This window comes from Malaya genurostris, chromosome 2 (assembly GCF_030247185.1).
Source record: "Malaya genurostris strain Urasoe2022 chromosome 2, Malgen_1.1, whole genome shotgun sequence".
Classification (NCBI taxonomy): domain Eukaryota; kingdom Metazoa; phylum Arthropoda; class Insecta; order Diptera; family Culicidae; genus Malaya; species Malaya genurostris.
Window position 1 is genome coordinate 223,048,581 of NC_080571.1, and position 24,147 is coordinate 223,072,727.

The 24,147-nt window shown below is 38.3% G+C and overlaps 1 protein-coding gene across 4 annotated transcripts in view; it reads right to left on the reverse strand.

Moving 5' to 3' along the window:
- Window positions 1-24,147, reverse strand: part of LOC131427746 (protein gustavus) — a 337,641-nt gene that overhangs the window by 43,034 nt on the left and 270,460 nt on the right. The window contains exon 1 of one of the 4 annotated variants that reach the window (XM_058591206.1): window positions 12,917-14,054. The exons of the other annotated variants lie outside the window; for them this stretch is intronic. Coding sequence (XP_058447189.1) covers window positions 12,917-12,936 — 20 coding nt within the window. The 5' untranslated portion in view covers window positions 12,937-14,054. Of the gene's footprint in view, window positions 1-12,916; window positions 14,055-24,147 lie in introns of those variants that run through there. 4 annotated transcript variants of the gene reach the window in all.

The following is a 24,147-nucleotide window of genomic DNA, read 5'->3' on the forward strand; positions in this document are numbered from 1 at the left end:
AATTTAATTTTCAGTTTTGAAGCGATCCGAATAGTTATGAATATAACATAACAGAAAATACGAAGCTTTTTTGTTTTGTTCATTGTGGAACATCGGACCACATCAGAACGTTCCGGTGTTGCGTTGCCTATAGCAGTCCTAGTGAAGCGTTATCGGCTTCGAATTGGACAGTTCTGTTTCACAGCTCTGCACACGTTTACCGAAAATGTTGCCGCTTACCGCTTAGTCTCGTGGAGTAGCTGTATCCTTGTACGCTTCTTCGGCCCGATTAGCCGACGTGCACTATTTTCGCTTCGTTCCACTCGGATCCACGTCCACGGTTCCGCAGGGCGACTCCTTCGAGCACAGACAAAAAAAAACGGCAGCCTAATGCAGGGAGTGCGCGATTAGTGACGGGCGAGCTCACGGGCTCGAACCGAACCAAATTGAAGTCATCTCAGTCAACAGTTTTGCACTAATTGGGTTCGTGGCACCGGATGCTCGGAAAACTCATAAAAGCGCGGCCAGCTCGGGAAAGTGCTCAAATTTTGGTACCGAAGCAGATCCGCAATCGAACGCATCGACGCAAGACCCACCGGAGCAATCGTTTTTTTTTTATTTTGATCGGACCAGGGGAAGCAAGGATAGAATATTGTCGATGGAGCGGCCAACCGGTCCGTAGTTCAACACTTGGTTAAATTCGTATATTATCCGCCTGGTACGCGAAAACTCACACTTGAGCGAGCTGCTCAGCGAGCGAATGCGAAAAGATACACAACTTCAAAATAAATTTCTTTGTCTATCGATCGAGCGCGAAAAATATAAAATATTTAATATGGCAGGCAGTTGGACGATAGAAGGCGAAATTTTCCAACCAACTCTCGCTGTTACTACTACTGCTGCTACTACCCCTCGAGGGCCGAAACATGATCCAACCGAATGGAAATTCGATTGCTGTGGCTGCACACCCACATCCTCGCCCGCAGGCTCACGAAAGCGCGGAAAAATACGCGCATCACTGGACCGATGAATGGAATCAATGATTTTACAAATTTTACCGCTTTTCGGAATTTTCGCTAATAGTCGATGAAGAGGTGCTCAACTCTGCGCTCACCGATTGCGAATTATTCCGAAAGTCTGCACGGGGCCGGGATCATTGATGCGGACCATTGCAGCTGTGCAGGTGGACGCCGGAAGGTTCAGCCGTCTACTGCTCGGTGACCGTCGATGAACCCCGTTCCCCGCGCAAATGCTTTTCGTTAGAAGAGTCGAGCGAATCTCGATTGGTATTTGATAAATTCGTTAATGTCATGAAAACTACCCACTCTTTTTTTACTTGTTGCTTGGAAGTACACAAGTAACTTTGGACTACTTGAAAGTTCAGAAAAAGTTCCTCGAGATCTTTATCAATGAATCAAAGTACACGTGGAGCTTTTGGCAACGTAAAACTACAGAACAAATTTCGAGTGAGCTTTCTCGTTGCCTAAGAACACGGATGTTTCCATGTTTCAGAAGCTGCTTTAAAGTTTGCTTCCGCCGTTTTTTTTCCAAAATTAGAAGCTTTATTGCGAAAAAGTGCTTACAGATGTATTATTCAAAGTATTATCCGTCACTAGCGACAACTTTCTTCAATCTTTCCGACAATTTTCGGATCCCGGTTCGAAAAAAGAAGTCCTCTTTTGACGCTATCCATGAAGCAATCCATTTTATCAACTCTTCGAAGGATTGAGAATGTTGATCTGCCAGGCCGTGTACCATCGAACGGAATAGGTGGCAGTCAGAAGGGGCAACATCTGGGGAATACAGGCAAGACTTCCCATTTCAGCGTTTCCAGGTACTTTTTTGCCACTTTTGCGATGTGAGGCCGAGCATTTTCGTGCTGGAGGATGACTTTGTCATGTCGCTCTTGATATTAAGGTCGCTTTTCTTTTAGCGCGCAACTAAGACGCATCAGTTGCGTTCGGTAGCGATCTCCTGTGATGGTTCACCCGGTTTTAAGAGCTCGTAGTAAATCACACCGATCCTTGATCTTTGAGGGTTTTTTCTCTTCCACAACCATGTTTGTCTGTGACATCGAAATCGCCATTTTTAAAACGTTGAAACCACTCCCGACACGTTCTTTTACTCAGAGCAGCACCATCGTAAGTTTCTGAGAGCATTCGATGCGCTTCTACTGCATTTTTTTCGAATTTTAAAAGAAAAGTAAAACTTCCCGCAAATGGCGAGAATTGGCCACTTAAACAGACATTTTCGAGCGTGAATAACACGACATTTTCGAGCGTAATAATACGGATTATTTGTAAATTTCATCGAACGTCGGTAATGAATTACAAATAAGTAAGTATAATTTTGACAGGAGGATGTTCAGAAAAACGTTACCGATAGTTCAGCAAATGAAACTTTTACTGAACAGATTACTGAATAGTCAGCTGTTTGAAAGTCAGTGAAATTTTACCGACATCCGCAAAATATGATTTGGTGTGTAGTATTTCGTGATGGACTTCCGGCGAAACTTCCAGCAAGTGAGCACGTCGTCCCGTGTAAGTGCGGAGCAAATTCCTTCGTCCTTTGGCCGCACTCGGTGTTGCTACACAGCGAAGTTATCACCGGTAGTCATCAGCTATCAGAATTCCCTAAACTATCAATATCACAATTGACTGAAGCGTATACAATTCAATTTTTTGTCACAAAAATGTTTCAATAAAAAAAAAATACAGGGACTAGTAACCAGGAAATCCCAAAAATCGAACTCCCATCAGTCATCAGCCTTATCACGTTGTACTTTCCATTTCGGTTTCGGTGCATTCGTAGCAGCAGCTGTCACTCAATCCTAAGCAAATAGCCAACATTCCTTGAATGCCGATAGCGCACAATTCCGTGGCTTTCCCTGTCTATTCGCATCCGATTGGACAGGAAATTTCGTTGTTTGCTAAACGAACGAACGAACGAAACGAAACGAACACTGGAGGGCTTATCAGTGACACGATGAGAACGCGCCCTGTTTGCGCACTGGCTGCAGCACCGCAATCGTGTCACCGGTGCCCCGTCTATAGCTAGTTACGTTCGATTACTTCCTTGAAGTCAAGCTCTTCAAGTTACGTAAGACAGTACCCCGTCGATCGGTTATCGACCAATCTTCCGTTAGTAGATTCATATTTTCCCACGCAATCAGTGAGCAAACAATCACCGTTTGTGTTCTTCAAGTCCCCCAACGTCGTTCCTGCCGTCCACCGACCTCAACCGCCATTTGACGTGTATCGCTTAATCGCCGACAACGTTGCGGTTTTACTTTAATAATAATTCATTTGACATTTTCGCTAGGTACACACAAATACACGTGTCGTACTTTGCTTGAATGATGGCGATCGCGGAGAATAAAAGATCTGCCCACGTAAACAATTTGTTTGTTCATGTGAAGAGTTTCGGTTATGGTCCGGTGCGACCATGGGACAATCAAACAAAAACACTGAACACGGTGGGTAATTTGCACTACCGAACCGGCCGAGGTCCCACAATCGGTTAGGGGGCAGCAGCAGCAGCAGCTGCTTGCTGCTTTATGCTGGCTTATATTGGGCCGGTCGGTTGGGCGGTAAACCTCGAGAGCACGAAAAACCCCTCCGAACAGTTGGCGTGTAGTTGAATCCATCGGGGCAGCGAACAAGTCGCAAAACCAAGTCAAGGAAAATGGCATTAAAATGTATGAGCAGTAAGTAAACGACAACTGTATAGACCTCTATGCTTTTTCAGTCGCAGCTCGTTCAAACAGCGTTCCGAATGGCTATGGGGTGAAGGGGTCTGTTTTCGGTGTATTATTTCTATTTCTCTGTAGGCAAATAGAATAAGTGAAAAAATAGAAGAATCTAACTTCTAATTGAAATAAGTGTATGCATTTTTATTACCGAATCACGACAAACGATAAAACCGGTCAAACGTCAATCGAAACCACGCGGAAGTCGGAAAGTTCGTTATGCAGACGAATGCCTACCCGAAGCAACGCATACCCTAGAAGCACTATTTTTGGGATCGGATCGAGCATAATGGCCAAACAGCTTCGATGCCGTTTTTTTTCTTTCTTTACCTGGCTTTCCTTCCCATAGCTGCGTGTCACAATAAAACGAAACTCGTCGACAGCTGGCTGGGGGTCGGCCGATATTGATGGCAAGGTCGGAACGAAATTTAACGTAAATCCTCCTAGCACAGGTAATGGACCTAAAACCATAAATCTCTTTGTTTTCGGCATGGGGTCCCCAATCCGGTCTGGTACTGGCACAGCTGAGCGATTGCTTTTTTTTTTACGAGCGCGCACCGGTTTAAGGTTTTTCCCTTTACCAAACGGCTAATGATCGCCTAGGGTAGACCTCGGTGACTAATTGCTTGTGTGTTTTGTGCGCGCATATTAGTCGTTTATTAAATGGCTTCGACTACCGCGACTACACAGATTTGTGCAAATTTGCCTCCTTCAAAGAATATTGCGTTTATCTGCGCCAATCTGACCAAACTGATCGTTTATCTCTTAGAAAAAAAAACCAATCAACAAGCTTTACCAAATTGAATTTTTCTCACCTAAACCTTACCGGTGGGATTGGATTAACAAATCGCCGCGATACTCGGCACCGATGGTCGTCTGTCACGGCCTCGATAAATTTACACGTCGAGGCGTAAACGCAACCGAATTGCGCTCGTAAAACGTTGGACCGGGGGACGCACCGTTTGTGTCACTGGCACTGCAGCGGCGTCGCGTTGCCACATTGCTACCTGGCCCTGGTTGCCGTGGTGTTGCTTTATTTTTATTACTATATTAAAATATTTCAATTAGCGTACTCGAAACAGTTAGGCAGCCTTCCACAAAACTGGCTTAGTTACTGCTAAAAGCCTTTACATAAACACTCACGACTGGTTGGCTCCCTTGACACTGTGAGCCATTCGACTGTGCGACTGACGCGACACGAGCAAGAGGAGGTAAAAACTTGTCCTACAGACAGAAATCATAGAGGCAGAAAATGCACGCACCAGAACCCTTAACGTGTAAATATGACAGCTGTTGTTCGTTTAGTTTGTGTAGTTAGCAGAATAAAGAGAAAAAAAAACTCTAGGGTCGCTTTAGTCCCAACACATGGTCTGAGACCCTCGCGGCGCAGATTTCGCTGCCATCCGTCAGATGTGCTCGACAAACGGGGCTTGGCCTGATGCGGTAGTTGTGTTGCAATCCAGACCATAAATCGGTCACTGAACCCGGAGTGCATCAACGAGCAGCCGCAGCAGCAGATTAGCCAATTGAATCCCGGAGTCTGCGACGCACAAATTAAAGCAATTGATCGGATCGTTCTGCGCCCTCTCGTCGTACAAACCGACAACGAAGAGGCATCTTTGTAGGCATGTTCCCCGTAGATCTCAGTCCTTCTCAGAACGCTGACTGGAGTGTGCAAACTGATCACCTTGTGTCGGAAAGAGCAAAATATTGGCCATGAATATTCGGGGGCTGAGAGCAACAAAACAAAAAAAAACGCAGATAATTCCAAAACCAAAATTCACGAGAGCTGACATCTGTTAGTCATCGGCCACGAATAATGGTTGCCCTTTGCAGCGTCAATGTCATCGTGTCGGTTGGATCCTTCCGAGAATGCAGTGTGTGTCTAGACCACAGGAAAACTGAAAACTATAGCGATACACTAATGTATCGATACTTCCTTTGTCTTTATCTTGCTGCTGGTGAGATCAGCTAAAGTTGGATGTCTGTCTCAAGGCCTTGATCTGTGAATGGAGCCATTGTTTGGGTCGGTTAAGGGTACAAGGCTTAAGCGATGTTCCGATTTATTTTAAACAAAATAACTTAGCCGATTATTTTGTAGAACGATCCAACATACATTTTTTTAATACTAAGGAGCAAGACTGAAAAGATTTACGTACCTTCTATAAGTAAACCCGCAAAATAGGAACCTTTAATTTAACACGCGAAAGGCAATGGATATAAAAAAATGTCGTAAAACCATTTATTTTTCCGGAAAACTGCTTTTGTAACAGAAAATATTTAGTTTTGTTTACTTTGTGTAGCGCAATCTAATACAAATGCATTGAAGCAGTGTTGCTAACTTTTTTATAAGGGAATTAAAATCTACATTCATAAAATGTAAGCAATTTCCATCAAACGTTGGTGAAAAATTGATCAAAGCAGATATTTCATCCAAGATGTCAGGCTTAACATTAATTTGAGAATAAATTATTGTGGAAAAAGATTGTTTGAAACTTCATATATGCACTGCATATATGAATACACAGATCTATGCCATACGTACCAAATAAAATGTACGTAATACACAATTTACCAACACAAGTTAATTTGGTTTACTCTTGATCCTTAAGCTCAATCAATGTTTTGAGAATAGATTTCTTGATAACTGGTCAGAGTACGTGGTAAACTTGAGTTTATAATACTGTTATTAATATATAATTGAGGATAGGGAAAAAAACATTTACATCATGGTAGTATAAAACCTCGATGGACACACGTCACCATTAAGACTGTTCCAGATACAGTTTCTTTGCTTTACTTACAAAACAACTTTTAAAATGATTCATTTACACTTCATACTTATAAATTGTCGTCTTACTGTTTACTTTTTGGCAACGACTATTTCATGAGAAGTAACATTTCTCTACTGATTGCCAAAATAAAATGTCATGACCATATAGTAAATCCAAGAGAACGATTTATTTTCTTCATTCAATTGATTTATAAAGGTTACGCTCTTGAATGATCCTCGTTCTTGAATAAAATTTTCGACTCGACTTCATGTTTTTTGGTACCAGGTCAAATATTGAAATAGTTTCAAACTGCACAGTTCGAAAAAATCTTATGATTTTACGTCTCAAAAAATACGCATTTCACACAAACTTATATTCAAGAACACGTAAGATTGTGTGATTTGAGAATTACAAGGCTTGAAATTGAATGAAACAAAAAACAAAAGATCGATAACAACAGCGCCACTTGAACCGAGAAACATTATATCACAACGCACACCATTTAAACGACTAAACCACAGAAGCACATATCTGCTTAATGAATAATTGATACATATAAATCCATACAGCGGCACTTTATAGTCGAGAGTAAATTACATTCGGAGCCTGTAAAATTCTGTACGAATGGAATATTGAGTCATTTGACAAGTTAAGTAGTTATGAATTGTATCGTTTGTAGAATTATGTCACCTGTAAAATTCAATTTTTTTCTGTGTGATTCTAGAGAGACTGTCCAATTAAAATGTTTTAATCAAGTTTGAAAACGTTGTAGTTTTAGCGAGCAGAAAAAATGGTTGACACCATTTGAACTTTTTGTAAATTTTGGCAAATGACTGTAAAAACTTTGAAGGTTCGTAGAATTTTCGCACAGCTCTTCTATAATCAGCAGACGAAAACAGTATCTGCAAATTTCACCAAAATTGAAATTTAATTTTCAAACAAATCCACAAGCTTCACAACTATGCATAAGAAAATTAAAAGTTATACATAATGTAAATAAGAGTGTTGTTATTTGACAAAACTAACCGTCGCCTACGCGTAATTTTTCATTTCAATGCATATTTTGATAGTAAATTTTTCAAAAAAAATTAAGTAAGTAAGTACAGTGGCCGTACCTAAAATTTCTCAGTGATTTTATCAAAAGGGCTTATAAGCAAGTGACAGTTATTTTCTCTTCCATTGATTACTATTCATATGGTTCTATTCCGTTCTATTATTTGTATGGAACGATATCCTAAATTTTTGATTATCGGTTGGTACTGGAAAATTGAAAAAAGTCTACCACAACAGAAGAGAATAACAAAGAGAAACACTGTCGTCACTTGCTTATACTTTTTTATAAATTCACCGAGATTTACTGCTGCACTGAAAATCTTTTCTACCTATTTTTTTAGGAAAAATCACTCACTGTCGAGCTCTTCTATAAGCTACCCAAAATTAGTTCGATATCTACTCAAACTTTGACTTGATCGTAAAAAATGGGTAGCGTGCTTTGTTATGACATAATACTTGTACTAAACTTACATTTACCTAAATTTTGATGTCCACACTCATTCCCCAAAATTTGGGAGATGCATTTTAGTTCATTTTGGGTAGATTTTGACCCAAAATTAGGTAGCGGTTGCTAAGAGTGTAGCTGACGCTTTTTGCACTGGTTTAGAAAATTACTTACATTTAAATATTTTTCATCCATTTTTGGGTTCCGCTTAGGAACCTAATTTTAGACAAAGTACTAAGTAGTTTTCATACAAAGCAAACTGTAGCCTTTATATTAACATTTCTTTTGTGGAATTTGATCTTTCTGTTTCAACAGACTTCGAAGTCGATTCACAGTATACAGAACCATTGCATGGTTGATGCTGCGATCCTACACTGAAAATCATTTCTACTTATTTTTTGAGGAGAAATCACTCATTGTCGAGCTCTTATATAAGCTACCCAAAATTAGGTCGTTATCTACTCAAACTTTGAGTTGATCGGTGGAAAAGTGGTAACGTGCTTTGTTATTGCATATTACTTGTACTAAACTTACATTTACCTAAATTTTGAGGTCATCACTCGTTACCAAAAATTAGGGAGATGCACTTTAGTTAATTTTGAGTAGGTTTTGAACCAAAATTAGGTAGCGACTGGTAAGAGTGTACTTACACTAAGAATCCTTCCTGGTCGGGGCTCGAACATACGACAACTGGCGTGGAAGACCAGTGCCCTATACATTGAACCGCAAACCCGAATAGTTTTCATACAGCGTATGCACAACTATACCGAAAGATAAGTTTTATTTACTCAATAGAAAGTTATATTCTCCGAACTTTTAATTTTTACTCACTAAACTTTCGGAAGAATGTAGTTTACTTAATGTTGGTTAATTGATCGAATCACTCGCAGTTGTACTGTTTTGTCCTTTGTGCTTTGAGAACAATGGTGAGAGCGCAAATAAAAGTAAAAAGTACTCAATTATGAAACCTATCTTTTTTTTCTGTGTAGAATGACAGTACCACAAATTAATTGCTGGGTGCTTCTTACACGGAACCGCAGAACGAGCTAATTTTAAGTACATTCTACCCAATTTGGAGGTTCCGTTTAATAACCTAATTTTAGGAAAAGTAGCTCTAGATAGTTTCTGTAAGGCACATGCAAAAAAATAATGAAAAGTAGTATTGGCTCAATTTCAGGTTGGTTCACTTAATTTTAGTTTATTGAACGAAATTCTCGCTGTTTGGTGGTTTCGCTCTTTGGATGTTGAAAATAATGCAAGGAAGATTCAAAAGAAATCAAAATTAAGTAAAAAGAAGTGAAATAATAGGTAGCTTTAAATTTACCTTAATCTGAATAATTTTCAATCGACTTCAAGATGCGCTTGATATCCTAAATGTAGCGTACGAAGGAGCTTTAGGAAATTACCATTAGGCACATTCAAAAATACACTGAAAGGTAAGCGATACGTACTCAGTAGTAGGTTTAGTTGACTTTATTCTCTCGATTTTAGATAGCATGCAGTTTACGTAATTTTAGTTTATTTTTCGTTTTTTCTATCTGTTATATGTCAAACAAGAGAAGGAGTTAATTACAGAGAAAATTTAACTAAACTAAAATATCATGAAAAATTGGCATTCAATGAGTACTTTTCTTGTTTTTTTACACACTTTCTGATTATTATTTACCTTTAAATTCATTTACAACCATGCCAAAATGCCTAGTTTGTTTTCATCTCAAACTGTTTGACACTTCCTTTTTTTTCAATGAATTACACGCTTAGAAAAAGTTACTCAGAGTTTGAGTACTAGTTACTCATTTTCAAACGATACATGGAAACGTCAAAAATTGAGTAGTTACCATCAATGATATTCAGTAACCCCTATTCTAAGCTCGAGTTTAACGCAAAAGCTCGTTTTTTGTTACTATTCGCAAGATCAGTCTAAAAGTTGTAACAGCCATTTGTAGCAACAGATTCTATTTTGTGTTAGTGAGATCGCGTATTTCAAGGGTGAGTCGCTTAACACAAACGGTGAGCATTACTAACATGCATGTTAATATGCGACTGACACACTACTCCAAGCGATCGCCACTTGATATGATGTCCCGAAGTTAGAAATCGATTGTAAACGGAACAATAAATAAACACAGTAGTGTTATTTTAAGTATTGAGTGTCAATTACTTAATAAAATTTCACTCAAAATTTGAGTGCTAGTTACTCTATTATTAGTGTACTTATATACAAATAAAGTATTACTCAGTGAATGAGTAAATTTAACCCAAACATCGTTTCCAGTGGAAGAACTCAAATTTGAGTAACTACGGAGCTACTCTGAGTTAGAGTTGTTCCATTTTTTCTGTAGATAAGTGGGATCTTAATTATTTTTGAGCAACTATTTTTAAGCTTGTAGTACTGAGTTTAGACAATTATAAGGAGTCTGAAAACTGCCTAATTTTGAATACTGTTTATCGAATTGCGAGGCTAAAAAATACAGTGTACGAGAAATACACTGAAAAGTATATACTAGAATTTAAGTAAAATAATCACTCAATCTCTGGCTCTTTTTAAGCATTCTAATAGATTAAGTAGGTCGATTCGTAGCTTCTAATGACACTGACAGAAAATATTGTTTTATAAATCGAATGCTGTTGTTATTGAACTTACATCCAAGTATAAATTTTTGCATAAAAATTGTTTGCCATTGAAGTCGTTTGAAATTGTGGATTGAATTATTATTCTGTCCATGAATAAAAATTTCCAGGTTTGTTTGTCTAACTGGAAAAAACAGCTCTAAAAAAATCGAGTGTACCACATTTTGCCCAACTAAAAGTTCAACTAATCTACTACTGAAATTCATGAGAATATCTTTCAATCAGGTAGTCTGTTGATGTACATTTCATAAATTAGCATACTGAAAGAGCAACGAACCATTACGGTAAGGTGCCGAAAGAATGTTTTTTTTTTTGTATCGATGCCAACAAATTTGAAATTAACACATTCCCCGGAATAAATCTAACGAAAAATGAACAAACATCGAGACAGTTAGTATCCGATGCTAGTCGGTCATTTTCCATACGTACAAATTCTATTAATGAACTGTGTCATTCAACTTACAAATACAAAGTTTTCACGAAGGTATATTAAAAATTATCCGAACCCATGTTTTAGTTAATGCAACAGTTTTCGGAATTCCAGATAAATAATATTTTCCATTTTTACATCGGTTTACCATAGATTTTATGGATCTCGTAAGAAATTCTCAGATTCACGAGGTGGTAAACTGGCACCTTCCGAAATGATTACTCATACTGTGCGCTCGACGAGTGAGGCACATCAACCGGAAATGGACAGGATTTTTACCATTCCCAAGATGATTATGAAGTAACAGTTGGTGTAGAAGAGATTTATTATTTGTTGCAACCTTGTCGTGCATTTGAGTTTTCGGATTATATCTCTATTTGATTTTTTTCAGTTTTGTATGACACATATCCAAACTTTGATTGCGGAAGCATCATTGGATCGACACCCATGCTTGAAAATCAGATTACAAAAAAACAATCAGTTGGTTAGCACATTTATTGAATTATTCAAATTTCCCATCGTCTACACACTTGAGCTCGATTCCTAAGCTCTGTATTAATTCGATCGACGAATGACCGCGATTTGTTTTTTTCTCCTGTCCTACCCAGGACTTCGCCCGTAGCTTCGAATTACTCATATGACAATTAACGACCTAAACCCAATCAAGATGTCCACCTACCAGCGCTAATCATTCGCCAAACCGCCTATCGAAACAGTCGCTCTGTCCTTCGAGGGGCACATTCAACCCGTCATAATACGGAGCTTTGAACCAAACTGTCTGTAGGCAGACAATAAAAAAAACACACCGAACAGGCTCTGTTGAATATCGAAGATCCTCCGTGCCATGCGTTAGGGGTTTATGCATCGACCATGTGCTCCATCATTTTCATCTCAACGACGATGATGTTGGCCTTTGAGATTTTTGTGTGTGTCTGTTTTTTTTGTTTGTTAATTTCGTTCCGTCCGGCCTCCACCGACTTCTGGTGAACGAACCGGCAAGTGAGTGGAGAATGAGTGCGAAGTGCGATCACTTACGTACGGAAGGGGCAACACCGTCCGTAACAAAAAGTCATAAGCTACGTTCGCTACAATGTAAAAACAGTTCATTCAAATCCAAGGTCCGAACTCAGTCGCGGTGACGATGTAGACGACCTCCAAAATTTATCACTGCGTCCACGAGAGCGAACTAAAAAATTTAATCCAGGGGCGCTAGTCTTGCGTAAAAATAAAAGTTTTACGTAAGAACAAAATTTTCAAGGAGCAAGGAATAGCATCCTGCCCAAAACGTCGGCAGTGGCAATTTTGGAGTCGTATCCAAAATGGCTTCTGCTGCGAGAATAAAGGAGAAGAAACGGAAAGATAAATCATTTATCGCAGCATCCCGTTTGCGCGCCCGGCTGTTGCAACCAACACAGCCTGCCCTTGTTCGTGCTGAATCCGACCGACCCGAAGGATGTGTGGGTTGGCGGGGGAGGTGGGTCTAAAAGCAATTGTCATGTTATCATCTGCTGGCTCGGTGTTAGAGCTGAGAGAAAATCCAACAGAGGGGAACACGAGGATTTCAATTGCTTTTTGTGTGTCTGCGTGGATGGGAAACGTTGATGCCAGCCTGCCACTTTGCGAGGGTACCGAGAGGTTACACGAAAAAATATACCCAAGATTTCGGTTCTCAGCTCCTGATGTATTCGTACGATTGTTCTGACTGAGGTTTGCTTGTTTGTATTGCCAGCAGGATATGCACCGTACGCACGCAGAGACGAAGCCATTTTGAGAAGGATTGGATCAGGTACATGATATTCCATTTGCGAATGAACCCAAAAAAAAAATATGTCTATTGGTTGCTTCGGAGGATTTACCTTTTACGTGCTAATTCCATTTAGATGACTTTTAGCTGTGTGGAGTATCCAATACTAGTTCAGGAAGTTGGTGGTACAGTTGATTGCTTCTCACGTTATCCGAGCCTTTTGTTTCTCTCTACGATATCACACTTTACGGTATTGGTTCTTTTTTTTTTCCGATACTAGCGAAATAAATTACTTATAAAGGAACAGAAATACTTAATCGAAAATTTGTACTATTCACTGGCTTTTTTGTGTGCTTCTGAGATTTAAAACTCTCGAGGAAGGGTTAAAACTGAACAACAAATATATGCGTTTTATGGAAACGACTTCACAAGCTCATAACCGCCACACCGATCGAACCCTTCCTTTGTGACTGTTAATCCTTTTCATGCTCTCCGGCACAAACCGCGAATATTCTTCACCAAGTCGTGAACCACATTGCCCTAATTATCATGCTTTTTTCATGATCTCACGGGATACCTGCGCACTTCCGTGTACTAAACGGGCTGTATCTTGTCACAAAGTTTCGTTCTTCAAAACTTTTCTAATTTACACTACTCATTACAATACTTCTAGTGGCATTGAATTGATTGAATCGGTGCCTGAGGGTAACAGTCGATTTCCTTCACTTTTAGAAACGAAAACTACTGAACACATAGAAATTTACGACGATTGCCTGCTTCCGCTCCCTTGGCGTCGTCCGTTTTTTTTTCTACTTTTATCCTTCCAACAGGATTCCTCTGTTTTACTTCTCTTTTCTGTTACACACTACGTGCAGTGTACTGTGGTACTACACACCCTTCTGCATACTACAAACTGCCGGATAGTCAGGCATTTAGGGACTTCGAACAGGACAGAAGACCGACGACCGACAAAAGGCTACTCCGGCCTTAGTTTGTGTATTCGCGCACGACACGAGCTATTGTTTGCTACTGCTGCTCCTCCACGGCACTGACGAACGGATCCACACTGTGTTGACGGGGAAGCAGGAAAAGCTAACCACAATCAACCAACCAACAACTACTATACGAACGAATAACAGGCTCCTCTCACTCTCTCTCTTGCTATCTGAGCACAGGCAGGCAGGCAGGCGAACAGACGCAAGTAAAAACACGAACAAACCCTTCGATGGCTGCGACGCGACTAAACTTGGCCAGCCGTTCCGAGTGTGCTCCTAGCCCAAAAGCAAACGGCAAGCAATCTGTAGTAGCTGATTACCTATACAAACCAGCAAACGCACACATTCATGCGATCAAGTTAATGGTTCGAAAGGTAGCAGCGGCAGTTGAAAGAATACATTCAAGAACAATATTAACGACATTCCGGTCATTTTTATCTGTTTACCTTTCCCAACCATCTTGATCAGACGGCAAAATCGAACCGGAGGTGGAAAATCTCAGAGAGGGAAAATCATCGCGTCGTTCTTTCCGGAGAAGTGCGTACGTTCTCACGCTTGTGATTTGTATGAGAACTGCTTGCGTTAAGTGACCGACGACGGAAAACGTGGAAAACTAGCAATTCAACTATCAGGGCGACAAGAATATTTTCAAGACAATTTTTTTAATATACATTAATATTTTGCCGTTTCAAAGCAAATTTTCTATGAAACGATAATAAATATCGCAAAATCCACATCATGAAATGTGATGAACACATTTTTTACGCGATTCCTTCATTTTTGGATAGAGTAACTGGATAGAGTTGAACTAATGTTCTAAATACAAATTTGAACAGCAAAACAATTATTTATGATTTTTAATAGTTTCTGATGTATTCCAATATCTGCTTGTTGTCTACCCATTAATTTCAGCAATCCATCGCATCACTTAAGCCAGAAGGTTCAGAATGATGTCCGGGTAAAAATTCAAGTTCTGAGTTTTGAAGGAATTACATACGCATTTTCTGACCCTGGTTAATTTTTATGGGACACAACTTATTGCTCATGAATTTTTTCAATACTGAAATCATATAAAATTATCATGAGAAGTTAAAATGATTGGTTTCATGAGCGCAGTAACGGATTTCCGTTCGTGCTGCGATTCCAGCATTTCTCTCAATCTTGTTATAGTATTTTAAAAAGTATCGTTTCATAAAATTGCGGTATCGAGAAGAATATTCTGCGGATCAATTTTGTGCATTCAGCTTTGACATTCAACTGCTGGTCGTTTGCATTCCAGAAAAAATGCAAAAAACAGTGTTCCGTATCAAAGAAAATTCAACAATTCGGTACTTAGAAGGGCCAGAAATGGACTCCAATGATCATTTCGAGCTTTTATTCAGCATTAACATCGAATTTTCTAAAACAAAAACTGTTTCAATCCACCTAGTGGTGTAATTATGCCTTTTTCATATTATTTATTTTCTCGTATATATCACAGTGGAAATTCCCCGAAATACTACAATTTAAAAACTCATAGAAAATTTGTTTCAAGATTTCTGTTGCATAATACTACCACATTGATATACTGAATTTGAATTTAAGTTAGTGGAAATCTATTCAATCACTATCACTATCTCTGAAACCAGTGGTTTAAACCGAATGAAAGTTGAATTCTGGTGACATCTTAATACCTTTCAGTTGAATCTAAGATGGTGAAAAACGGGCCCTTCAGCCATCTCCGAGAAAAAGTGACATTATTTTCACATTTTTGGTTTATACCACCCTGTAACTCCGGAACCGGAGGTTGTATCCAAATGATATTCAGGAACTTTGTATGTGACTATAAGACCTTTCATTTGAATTAAAGTTTATAAAAATCGGTTCAGCCATCTCCGAGAAAAGTGAGAGACAATATTTTTCACACATTCACTCACCGACATTTACTCAGTTCGTCGAGCTGAGTCGAATGGTATATGACGGTTCAAAAGTTGGTTTTCACAGTGATTGTATAGCCTTTCTATATAAGAAAGATAAAAGTAGGTTACACAAAAAGGGTCTTCACGAAAATAGCTTCAGTATTGAATCAATCCGCACTGTAAGCAGTTCTGTTATGGGACAGTATTTACACCGACGCTCAGCTTATGAATTCCTTTGCATATGAGAAAAACTAACTCAGCAGCATTAAACATCAGAGAAATAATGAATAGTATCTAATAAATTCTTCCAGGACTGCAGAAGTACAATAAATGGTGAAATATAAGCTGTAGAAACGTGAGTAGTATTGAGACATAGCATTTATATTAAGCTCGAATGCAGTTGTACGTTTATCGCGCGGTAATGTCTCAAACCTTATTACACTATGTTTTTTATTATTTGTCATTGTTGTTATTATTATTATTATTATTATTATTATTATTAATATTATTATTATTATTATTATTATTAATATTTTTATTATTATTATTATTATTATTATTATTATTATTATTATTATTATTATTATTATTATTATTATTATTATTATTATTTTAATAAAAGTAATTTTTTTCAGGCCTATTTGCGTACAAGCTTTACGTGGCCGATTGAGCTGAGTTTTTTAACTAAAAATTTTTTCGTATTGGATCTCGTTGTCACCCTTTTTCTAGAGGGAGAGGAGCTTCCATTAACCTCCTGCGAGGATTGAGGGGCTGTTTGTTCGTGGTTCGTCTCGTCATCCATTGCTGTGGTATTGTTGTTGATTTCGTTGCTAGTTGCTGTAGATGCGCCTTGTTGTACATTGTTCGTAGTTTCTGGTTGGTTGGATGGTAAGCTGTTAACTGCAGCTGGTATACTTTGTTTTATAGGGGATACGTTGGATGGTTTCGTTGAAGGGGATACTTCACTGTTGTTGGTGACTGTCACAGGAGTACTGGGGTTGCTTATGGTTGGTGTGAAGGAAGCACCGTTGTCCTTTGGTCTGGTTGTTTCCGTGTCCAGTTTATCACATGGCTTACCGTAATGAACAGTTTTTTGGCAATATTGACATGTGGCCATCTGATTGTCATAGGTAACAAGTGATTTGCACGGGATTATTGAATCCTGACTGAACCTACGCCATTTAGAATACCAGGGAAAAAGTTCTTCCACTTTTCTTTTTCGATAGAGAGAATCTCTCCGTATTAGGACATAGTTTTACGAATGTAAGGATCGATGACGCTTGAGGGAAGATCATGCACACGCACTTCTATAGCACTATCTTCCATATATACTGGAATGTTGTACTTAATGTTCTCGTGCTCCACATAATGCACATTATTATTGTCTTTTGCGAATGGAATTGCATACTCTTTATAAAACTGGATGTAAACAACATTATTGGTCTTATTGCATTGAAGTAAATGCACACGTTTAATGTCAAGATACATTTGCTCCTTAAGCAAACCTTCAGGTTCTCATATCAAAGGTCGAATTTTTCACTGCCTGAAGTCAACAATAATTGTATTCTTTCATAACGGCGGTAGCTTTTGTTCATTTGGTTCACTCATTTTCGAGCTCGTTCTATTGTTCACTACACAATACTGTACTTGGTTTCTTTCGTCCCGAACGTAAGCGGTTTTGTTTTATCGACTGACTTGGATGAGATATGAAAGCGAACTGATTATTGTTATTATTATTATTAATATTATTATTATTATTATTATTATTATTATTATTATTATTATTATCTATCGTGCACTTAAAAAACATGAACATCTGCCATTTTGTTGGTTTGTGTGTACGGGATGTTTCCACTATTTTGTAAAACTAGAGAAGCAGCGTCGAAACAAGGGGAGAAAAGTACCACAATTTTCCTAGTTTTTAACACGAAAATTTGGCAACATCGACTGTAACAAAACGAGAGTGAGGTAACTAAGATCAGCAACAAATTGAAACCACAATTCCGCAATGACCGGTTGAAGAAAAACCATCGTTTGCAAGCGCTATCCTAATCGTTCTATCGGAAATGACGTAATGGAGCTGGGAATATCACACAAAACAGCACAAAACAACGAACTTGACTGTCATCGTATAATGTATAGTGACACTTAATCGAAATGATACACAAAACACCCTGGACAAATCTAGAACGTAACGTAAGTTATATACGAGTAATAAAGGATTTCAAGGCGATCCCGGATCAAGAGTTTTACGTAACTACTAGAAAAGGACAGGTTCGCACTGGATTTAAACATAACAAGTGTTCACAGATCCCCATACATTCTATGATTTAGCAGGCAATTTCAACCAACAGGTGAAAAGCGGCAGATTTTTCGTGTTATGTTTGTATAAAAAAATATTTGCAAAAACGACTTTTTACTTTGATGAAGAAACAATGATTTCAGGAAAAATCGACACCGAATATTCGATGATTTATCATATTATATTCGCTTCACGGAACTTGACTTTCTGTAAGTTTTGGTTTCGAGCGAAAACCACCAAAGAATCTTTGTATATCGGAGCTCAAACATATGACATAAAACAAAACCTTGGTATTACATTCCTGTAGTGAAATTTGACCATCTGTTTCAACAGACTTCGCAGCCGATTCAATGTGTACAGAACCATTGCATGGCTAGTGCTACGATTCTACTGACACTACGAATCCTTCCAGGTCGGGGCTCTAAGATACGACAACTGGTTTGTAAGATCAGTGCACTATGCATTGAACCGCCAACCCGGGACGACATATGACATGCAAATATTATAATTGTTGCGAGACTAATAACTATTAAAGATTTAATTAAGCTATAAAATAATTCGTATCTATAATTAAAGTGATAAAGAAAAAAATCTTTTAGTAATAAAGTATTGTACTTTTCAATGAGATAAGAATGCGGATGAGACATAGAGGACAATGAGAATAAATTGAAAGCAAAAAAATAGATATAGACAGCTGAGACTGTATAGTTGTGATAATTTCTTGTGGTAAATATTTAACAAGGGAAATATTTCTATAAGAATTCTCCAACAAAACTTAATTTAAATACTTTCACGGGCGCATTTTTTCATCTCTTTGTTTCAGAGATATCCGAACAGGTGGTTCAATGCATAGGTCGCTGGGGTTAAAAACCAACTCTAGTATGTTCGAGCTCCGACCTGGAAGAATGTGTATAATGACAATTGGGTCGTAGCACTAGCCAAAAATCCCACAAATCAGGATGACATGATTGCAGTGCTATTCCAGGAATCAAAGGAATCTTCTGTTCTTCCTCAAAAAGATACTTTGAAACCCCTGAAGAAGACGTCAATCAATAGCGTTGAAACGTTGGGTGTTAGAACAAAAATATTCGTTTTAATCCACTAGTGACTGAAAAGCAGCCGATCATCACAATCAGTTGAAATTTTCATGCACCATTCTTTTATAAATTTCAGTCTTGTTCTCTTATTGAAAAATTGAATGATGATCCAAGTTAGAGGCGACATTATTTTCTTACGATTACATTAGTCAAAGCTCAAATAAATTACCATTCATAATTTTGACAGCCTAAGTCGTCAACATACCTGAAAAAGAGAAAAAAACACGTATTTAATAAAGTTAACCATTTTCAACATTCAATAATACGTATAATTTATAATATATTCGTTTATAACTATCTCTTTTTCGGGCTTTATATTACACATGAAGCACCCTGATCAATAAATTGCAATCGCATTTTTTGCCACGGCTGTTTCAAATAAAAATTATTGTGTTTTTCCCATAAAAAAAACAGTTACCGGTTGTCTGACAGCTAAACAATTTTTGAAGTTACAATAATTCAGTACATTTTTTGTTTTGAGTTTTATTTTATCTGTGAACAAACCAACAGGAAGTAAAAATTGCAATACTACTTCACTGTGTGGATCATCATGAAACAGTAACAACGTTTTGTAATGGATGCGTCATTGAACGACGACTGCACACAACGAAGCCCACATCGTTGCGACCGTGGTAGTAGTAGTAGTAGTAGTAGTAGTAGTAGTAGTAGTAAAAGCTCAACAGAAATCAATGAGTAATGACGACAAAAAAGCTCATGACCATGCCCTTCTCCGCGTGATCGGCACCAGATCGGTGTAGAAGCAGGCAAAGGAAAAACTTCGTTTCGATTGTATGCATTTCGAGTCGCACGTTCGTGGAATGGTGATTACTCACCTCTCACTTTTTCACAGCGCAAGCAAGATGAGAGAATATGCTCTCTTCCTCTCGATGTCTTCCGCAAAATAATAAAAAAAAAAAGTTATGCTTTGGTGCCGTCGTCTGCACGCATTTCATTCTAGTTTCCTGTTTGGTAGTAGTGGTATCCTTGCCTGCCTGCCTGTGCGGATCGATCTTCGATCCTTTTACCCTCTGGTTCACTACCCTCTCAGACTATGCCTGTGCCTTTGCCGGTGGAACATTTTGCCCATTCCCTTTAATCGCTTATATCCTCTATCCTCGGTGGACTCACGCCGCATAAATGAGCATAGGAGCCATGAGCGACGAGTTTTTCGTCATTGTTGTCGTCGAATGTTGAATGCGCGTTCGGTCCTCGGGTAGAATCGGAATCGAACTCCACATCGGCAACGTTGCGTTTGTCACAACATGCCTGCTGTAGTCATGTTTTTGGGTGTGCTGTCGAATACGTACATGTACATGTTGCTATGCTCCTTGCTGCTGCAGCGTTGTCAGATCTGCCTGACTCGGGGCCCGTTCTGTGCAGCCATCGGTGCATGAATGAGTTTCCTTTTTTGGCACAGGTTAGAGGACTCGTAACCACACTGGCTCGCAAATTACACACCTGATCTGATAGCTACGGATGGAAACTTTGCCCCGTGTTGGCTGTGCAGAGTTTGTTTTTTTTTTGTTTTGTACATTCGGGAATTAGTTGCCGAATAATAGCTCCTTGGAGATACCGAGAGCGGAAAACTCGCGGAAGCTTGCTAGACGGTCGACATAGGGCACATCTTGAGAAGTTTGTGCGTGGTGAAAAGTAGTACTGCAGGGTAATGCCAATAAGGATTGGTATGGATATTGGAGGAATCTCTTCTGTCTAATGTTTTATTAATATAAATGCAATTTTATCTTATCTATAATATTGTATTCGAACTGGTCGTTTAAATTGTTAACGTCGAAAGGACATTTAGGACAACTACAATTTTTATACAATTTCGAAGTGATTCAAGTACTGTTAATAGTATAGAAGTCTCGAATTGTTCATTTTAACAAGATATTGACAAATGTGCTACTCAATTTTTTAGACGAGCATAGAAAAAATTGATAAGACCATCGCATTTTTTCGTCGCCAATCTGATTCTCAACCCGTCATATTGAGTTGGAAATCAATTTGTATCAAAATTCATCGGAAAGGAGCCTAACAAATGATTGTCGATCAGAATTTTGCGTCAAATTATTCTAAAGCCAAGCCTCAAACCTTGTCCAATGCAAAGAAATTGATTAGAATGAAAGACAAGAGCAGAGCAGAATTCTAACAATCTCTTTTTCGAATAGAAGGAATAGGTTTCATCTTGCTCTTCTATACAAACAGATTTACGATATCCAAATGGTACGTTAAAGTATTATAACATAATTACAATCTAAACTTGGTTGATTACTATATCACCATGAGCTTGAGCGACCACCCCTGGTTGCTGCTCCGTTACTAATCGGGATTAGATGAAATTGTACACAGATCCTTTAATGTTCATCTTCTAGTAACCCCAGAGCTCCTTGATCACTAAAGAATGAGAAGGGATGTTGGTCCAACACTTGTTGTTACTAGACGCCGTATATACTACTGCGCACTCCACCAGTTTGACGGATGAAGGATATTTGTTAGCAAAGTCTTGGCATTACATTCCTTTCGTGGAATTTGGCCTTTCTGTTTTCAACAGACTTTGCAGCCGATTCTTAGCGTACAGAATCATTGCATGGCTAGTACTATGGATCCTACTGACAGACACTAAGAATCCTTCCAGGTCGGGACTCGAACCTACGACAGCTGGCTTGAAAGACCAGCGTCCTATGCATGGAACCGCCAACCCGGGACAAATATTTGTTAGCAGTGCTGGTGATTGCCGATAATTTGACAGAAGCTGCTCGATATTTTTCTATATTGTTTGCAACATTTTTAATCCAGTAGAAGATGCTACAAGAACTCATGTCTCTCAATGCATGAACCGTGAGAGAATTTTTCTACATTTCTTCGCTCCACTTCATACTCTGAATACTTCACGGCCCCTAAAACAATACAGTCTGATAATAATCGGTGCTGTGTGGAATTTACTTAGAGAGAATCGCAAGTTGACAATTATCGCAGAAAATCGAATCGATGATTCGATTTGATGATTCTCATACTAGGTTGCAATATTTCAAAACCCTTGTGTAGTACATTGACATACCTTTTCATAGACACAACTTATACAAAGGTTATATGCACATAGTTAGAATAAGCGGCAATAGTAAAACGATTCTATAGCAATTATCCACTATCCGTATAGAATCGGATTGCAAAACGGGTTCAAGCGGCCATTTGTTGCTTCAGAGAGAATCCTCACAACAACGTGCTAACTCGTGATGCTCAGACTGGTCATCGAGAGAAATTCGCTCTCGCACTGGTATCTATTCTATGTTAAATGAACCATGCCGGATTTTTGTTGCTGCGATGATATCCGTCTCTTTTTGATGGCACTGATTGAATCGTGTGAAGAGTTGCTTGAGAGCGCTTTTTGATACAATAAAAGCCCTCCATGTTTGTTAGTATAATTTTCAGTAACCATTCGCGTTAAAGAAATGGCGTATGTTTCGGTTTTAAGATCTAAATAAAATTGCCTGCTACAAAATAAACGAGTGAGTATGATTTAGACAAAATATTTGATTTATTGTAGTGATATATGCTATAAATTATATCAAATCATTTTAAATTACCAAACAAAGGTCAACAGATTTCACGCTCGACTTGATTGTCTATTGTTTTCAATTTATAATTCACCGTGAAAAATGATTAATTGGTACTATCAATCTCTTAGTGGACCCCAGCCCCTTACTATCTAAACTTGGTTAATTACTACATCAGTATAAAAATAAATAATACTGAATCGATAATGAATCACGGAATAATCGTTTTGTCGAATTTCAAGAGAGTTGAAAATTAAAGTCCTTTGAAAGCAACTGTTGATTAATCGACCCATTCATGCCTTTCTCATATCATCCATACTATCATATATAATACTGTGGTATTCTTAAAAATAATTTTATTCGATTCTTGAAATAATAACCGGAATCGGTTTGTTTAGTCGTCGACAGATTATGACTACCGATCAGAGTGGTTATTAGACCGGTTTAGAAAAATTTTCACGTTTTTTGTTACGCCCTTTTAAGTGATGGTATAAAATTTTTAACACACTTCACCCTAAAATTTTGGAACCGGATGTCAAAACCAGAGTTTGTGGAAATCAGACAAACCATCGTTGAGAAAAGTGAGTGAGATCCATTTGGGAAAATATCTATTTTCACTATTTTCGCTAACTCCAGAATCGGAAACCTTGAACTAGGATATCAGAAATCATTTTGTTTGGCCTTGTACAGATAATGACTATCAAATGGAGTAGTTTTGAATCCAGTCTAGCAAATTTTTTACGTGTTTTAGGATACAGATGAAGTTCAGAAGTTTTATATAGGACCATAAGAACATTCAATTGACTCTAAGTTTGTACAAATCGGTCACACCATCTCTGAGCAAAGTGAGTAAATAACTTGAAATGGGAATTTTTACACTAAACACTCTGTAATTCCGGAATTTGAAGTCGGATCCAGATGAAATTCAGAATTTTTAAAAAGGATTATAAGAACATTCATTCGAATTTAACAATGTACAAATCGGTCTCGTCATCTCTGAGAAAAGTTAGTACACATATTTTTATTTTTTACACATTTTTCTCTATAATTCCGGAACCGGGAGTCGGATATAAATAATATTAAAGAACTTTGTATGGGACAACAAGACCTTTCATTTCAAAGTTAGTGCAAAAAACGTGACATACACTCTTACACACATTCACTCAATAAGCATTGAACAGATTCGACACGATCGATATCAGTTTGATAATGAGTAGACCAAAAGATCGCCGCGTGTTGATCGGTCCGTGTAAAGTCTTCAAGCAGTCCTAATAATTTGAAATATGAAGCCTAAGGGCATGTTCAGGAGTGTCCCAGTTCTAGATGCATAATTTATGTCAGTTCTAAAATTTAAATCTAGAAATTATAACAAGAAAAACTGGCAGCACCAACAGTGTTTTACTCGTGTTTCAAAAATACAAAAAAATTCACAGAAAAACTGTTCGAATAAATCAAACTAATACGGCTTGCTGGAGATTCGTTTGTTCCAGTTTTAGT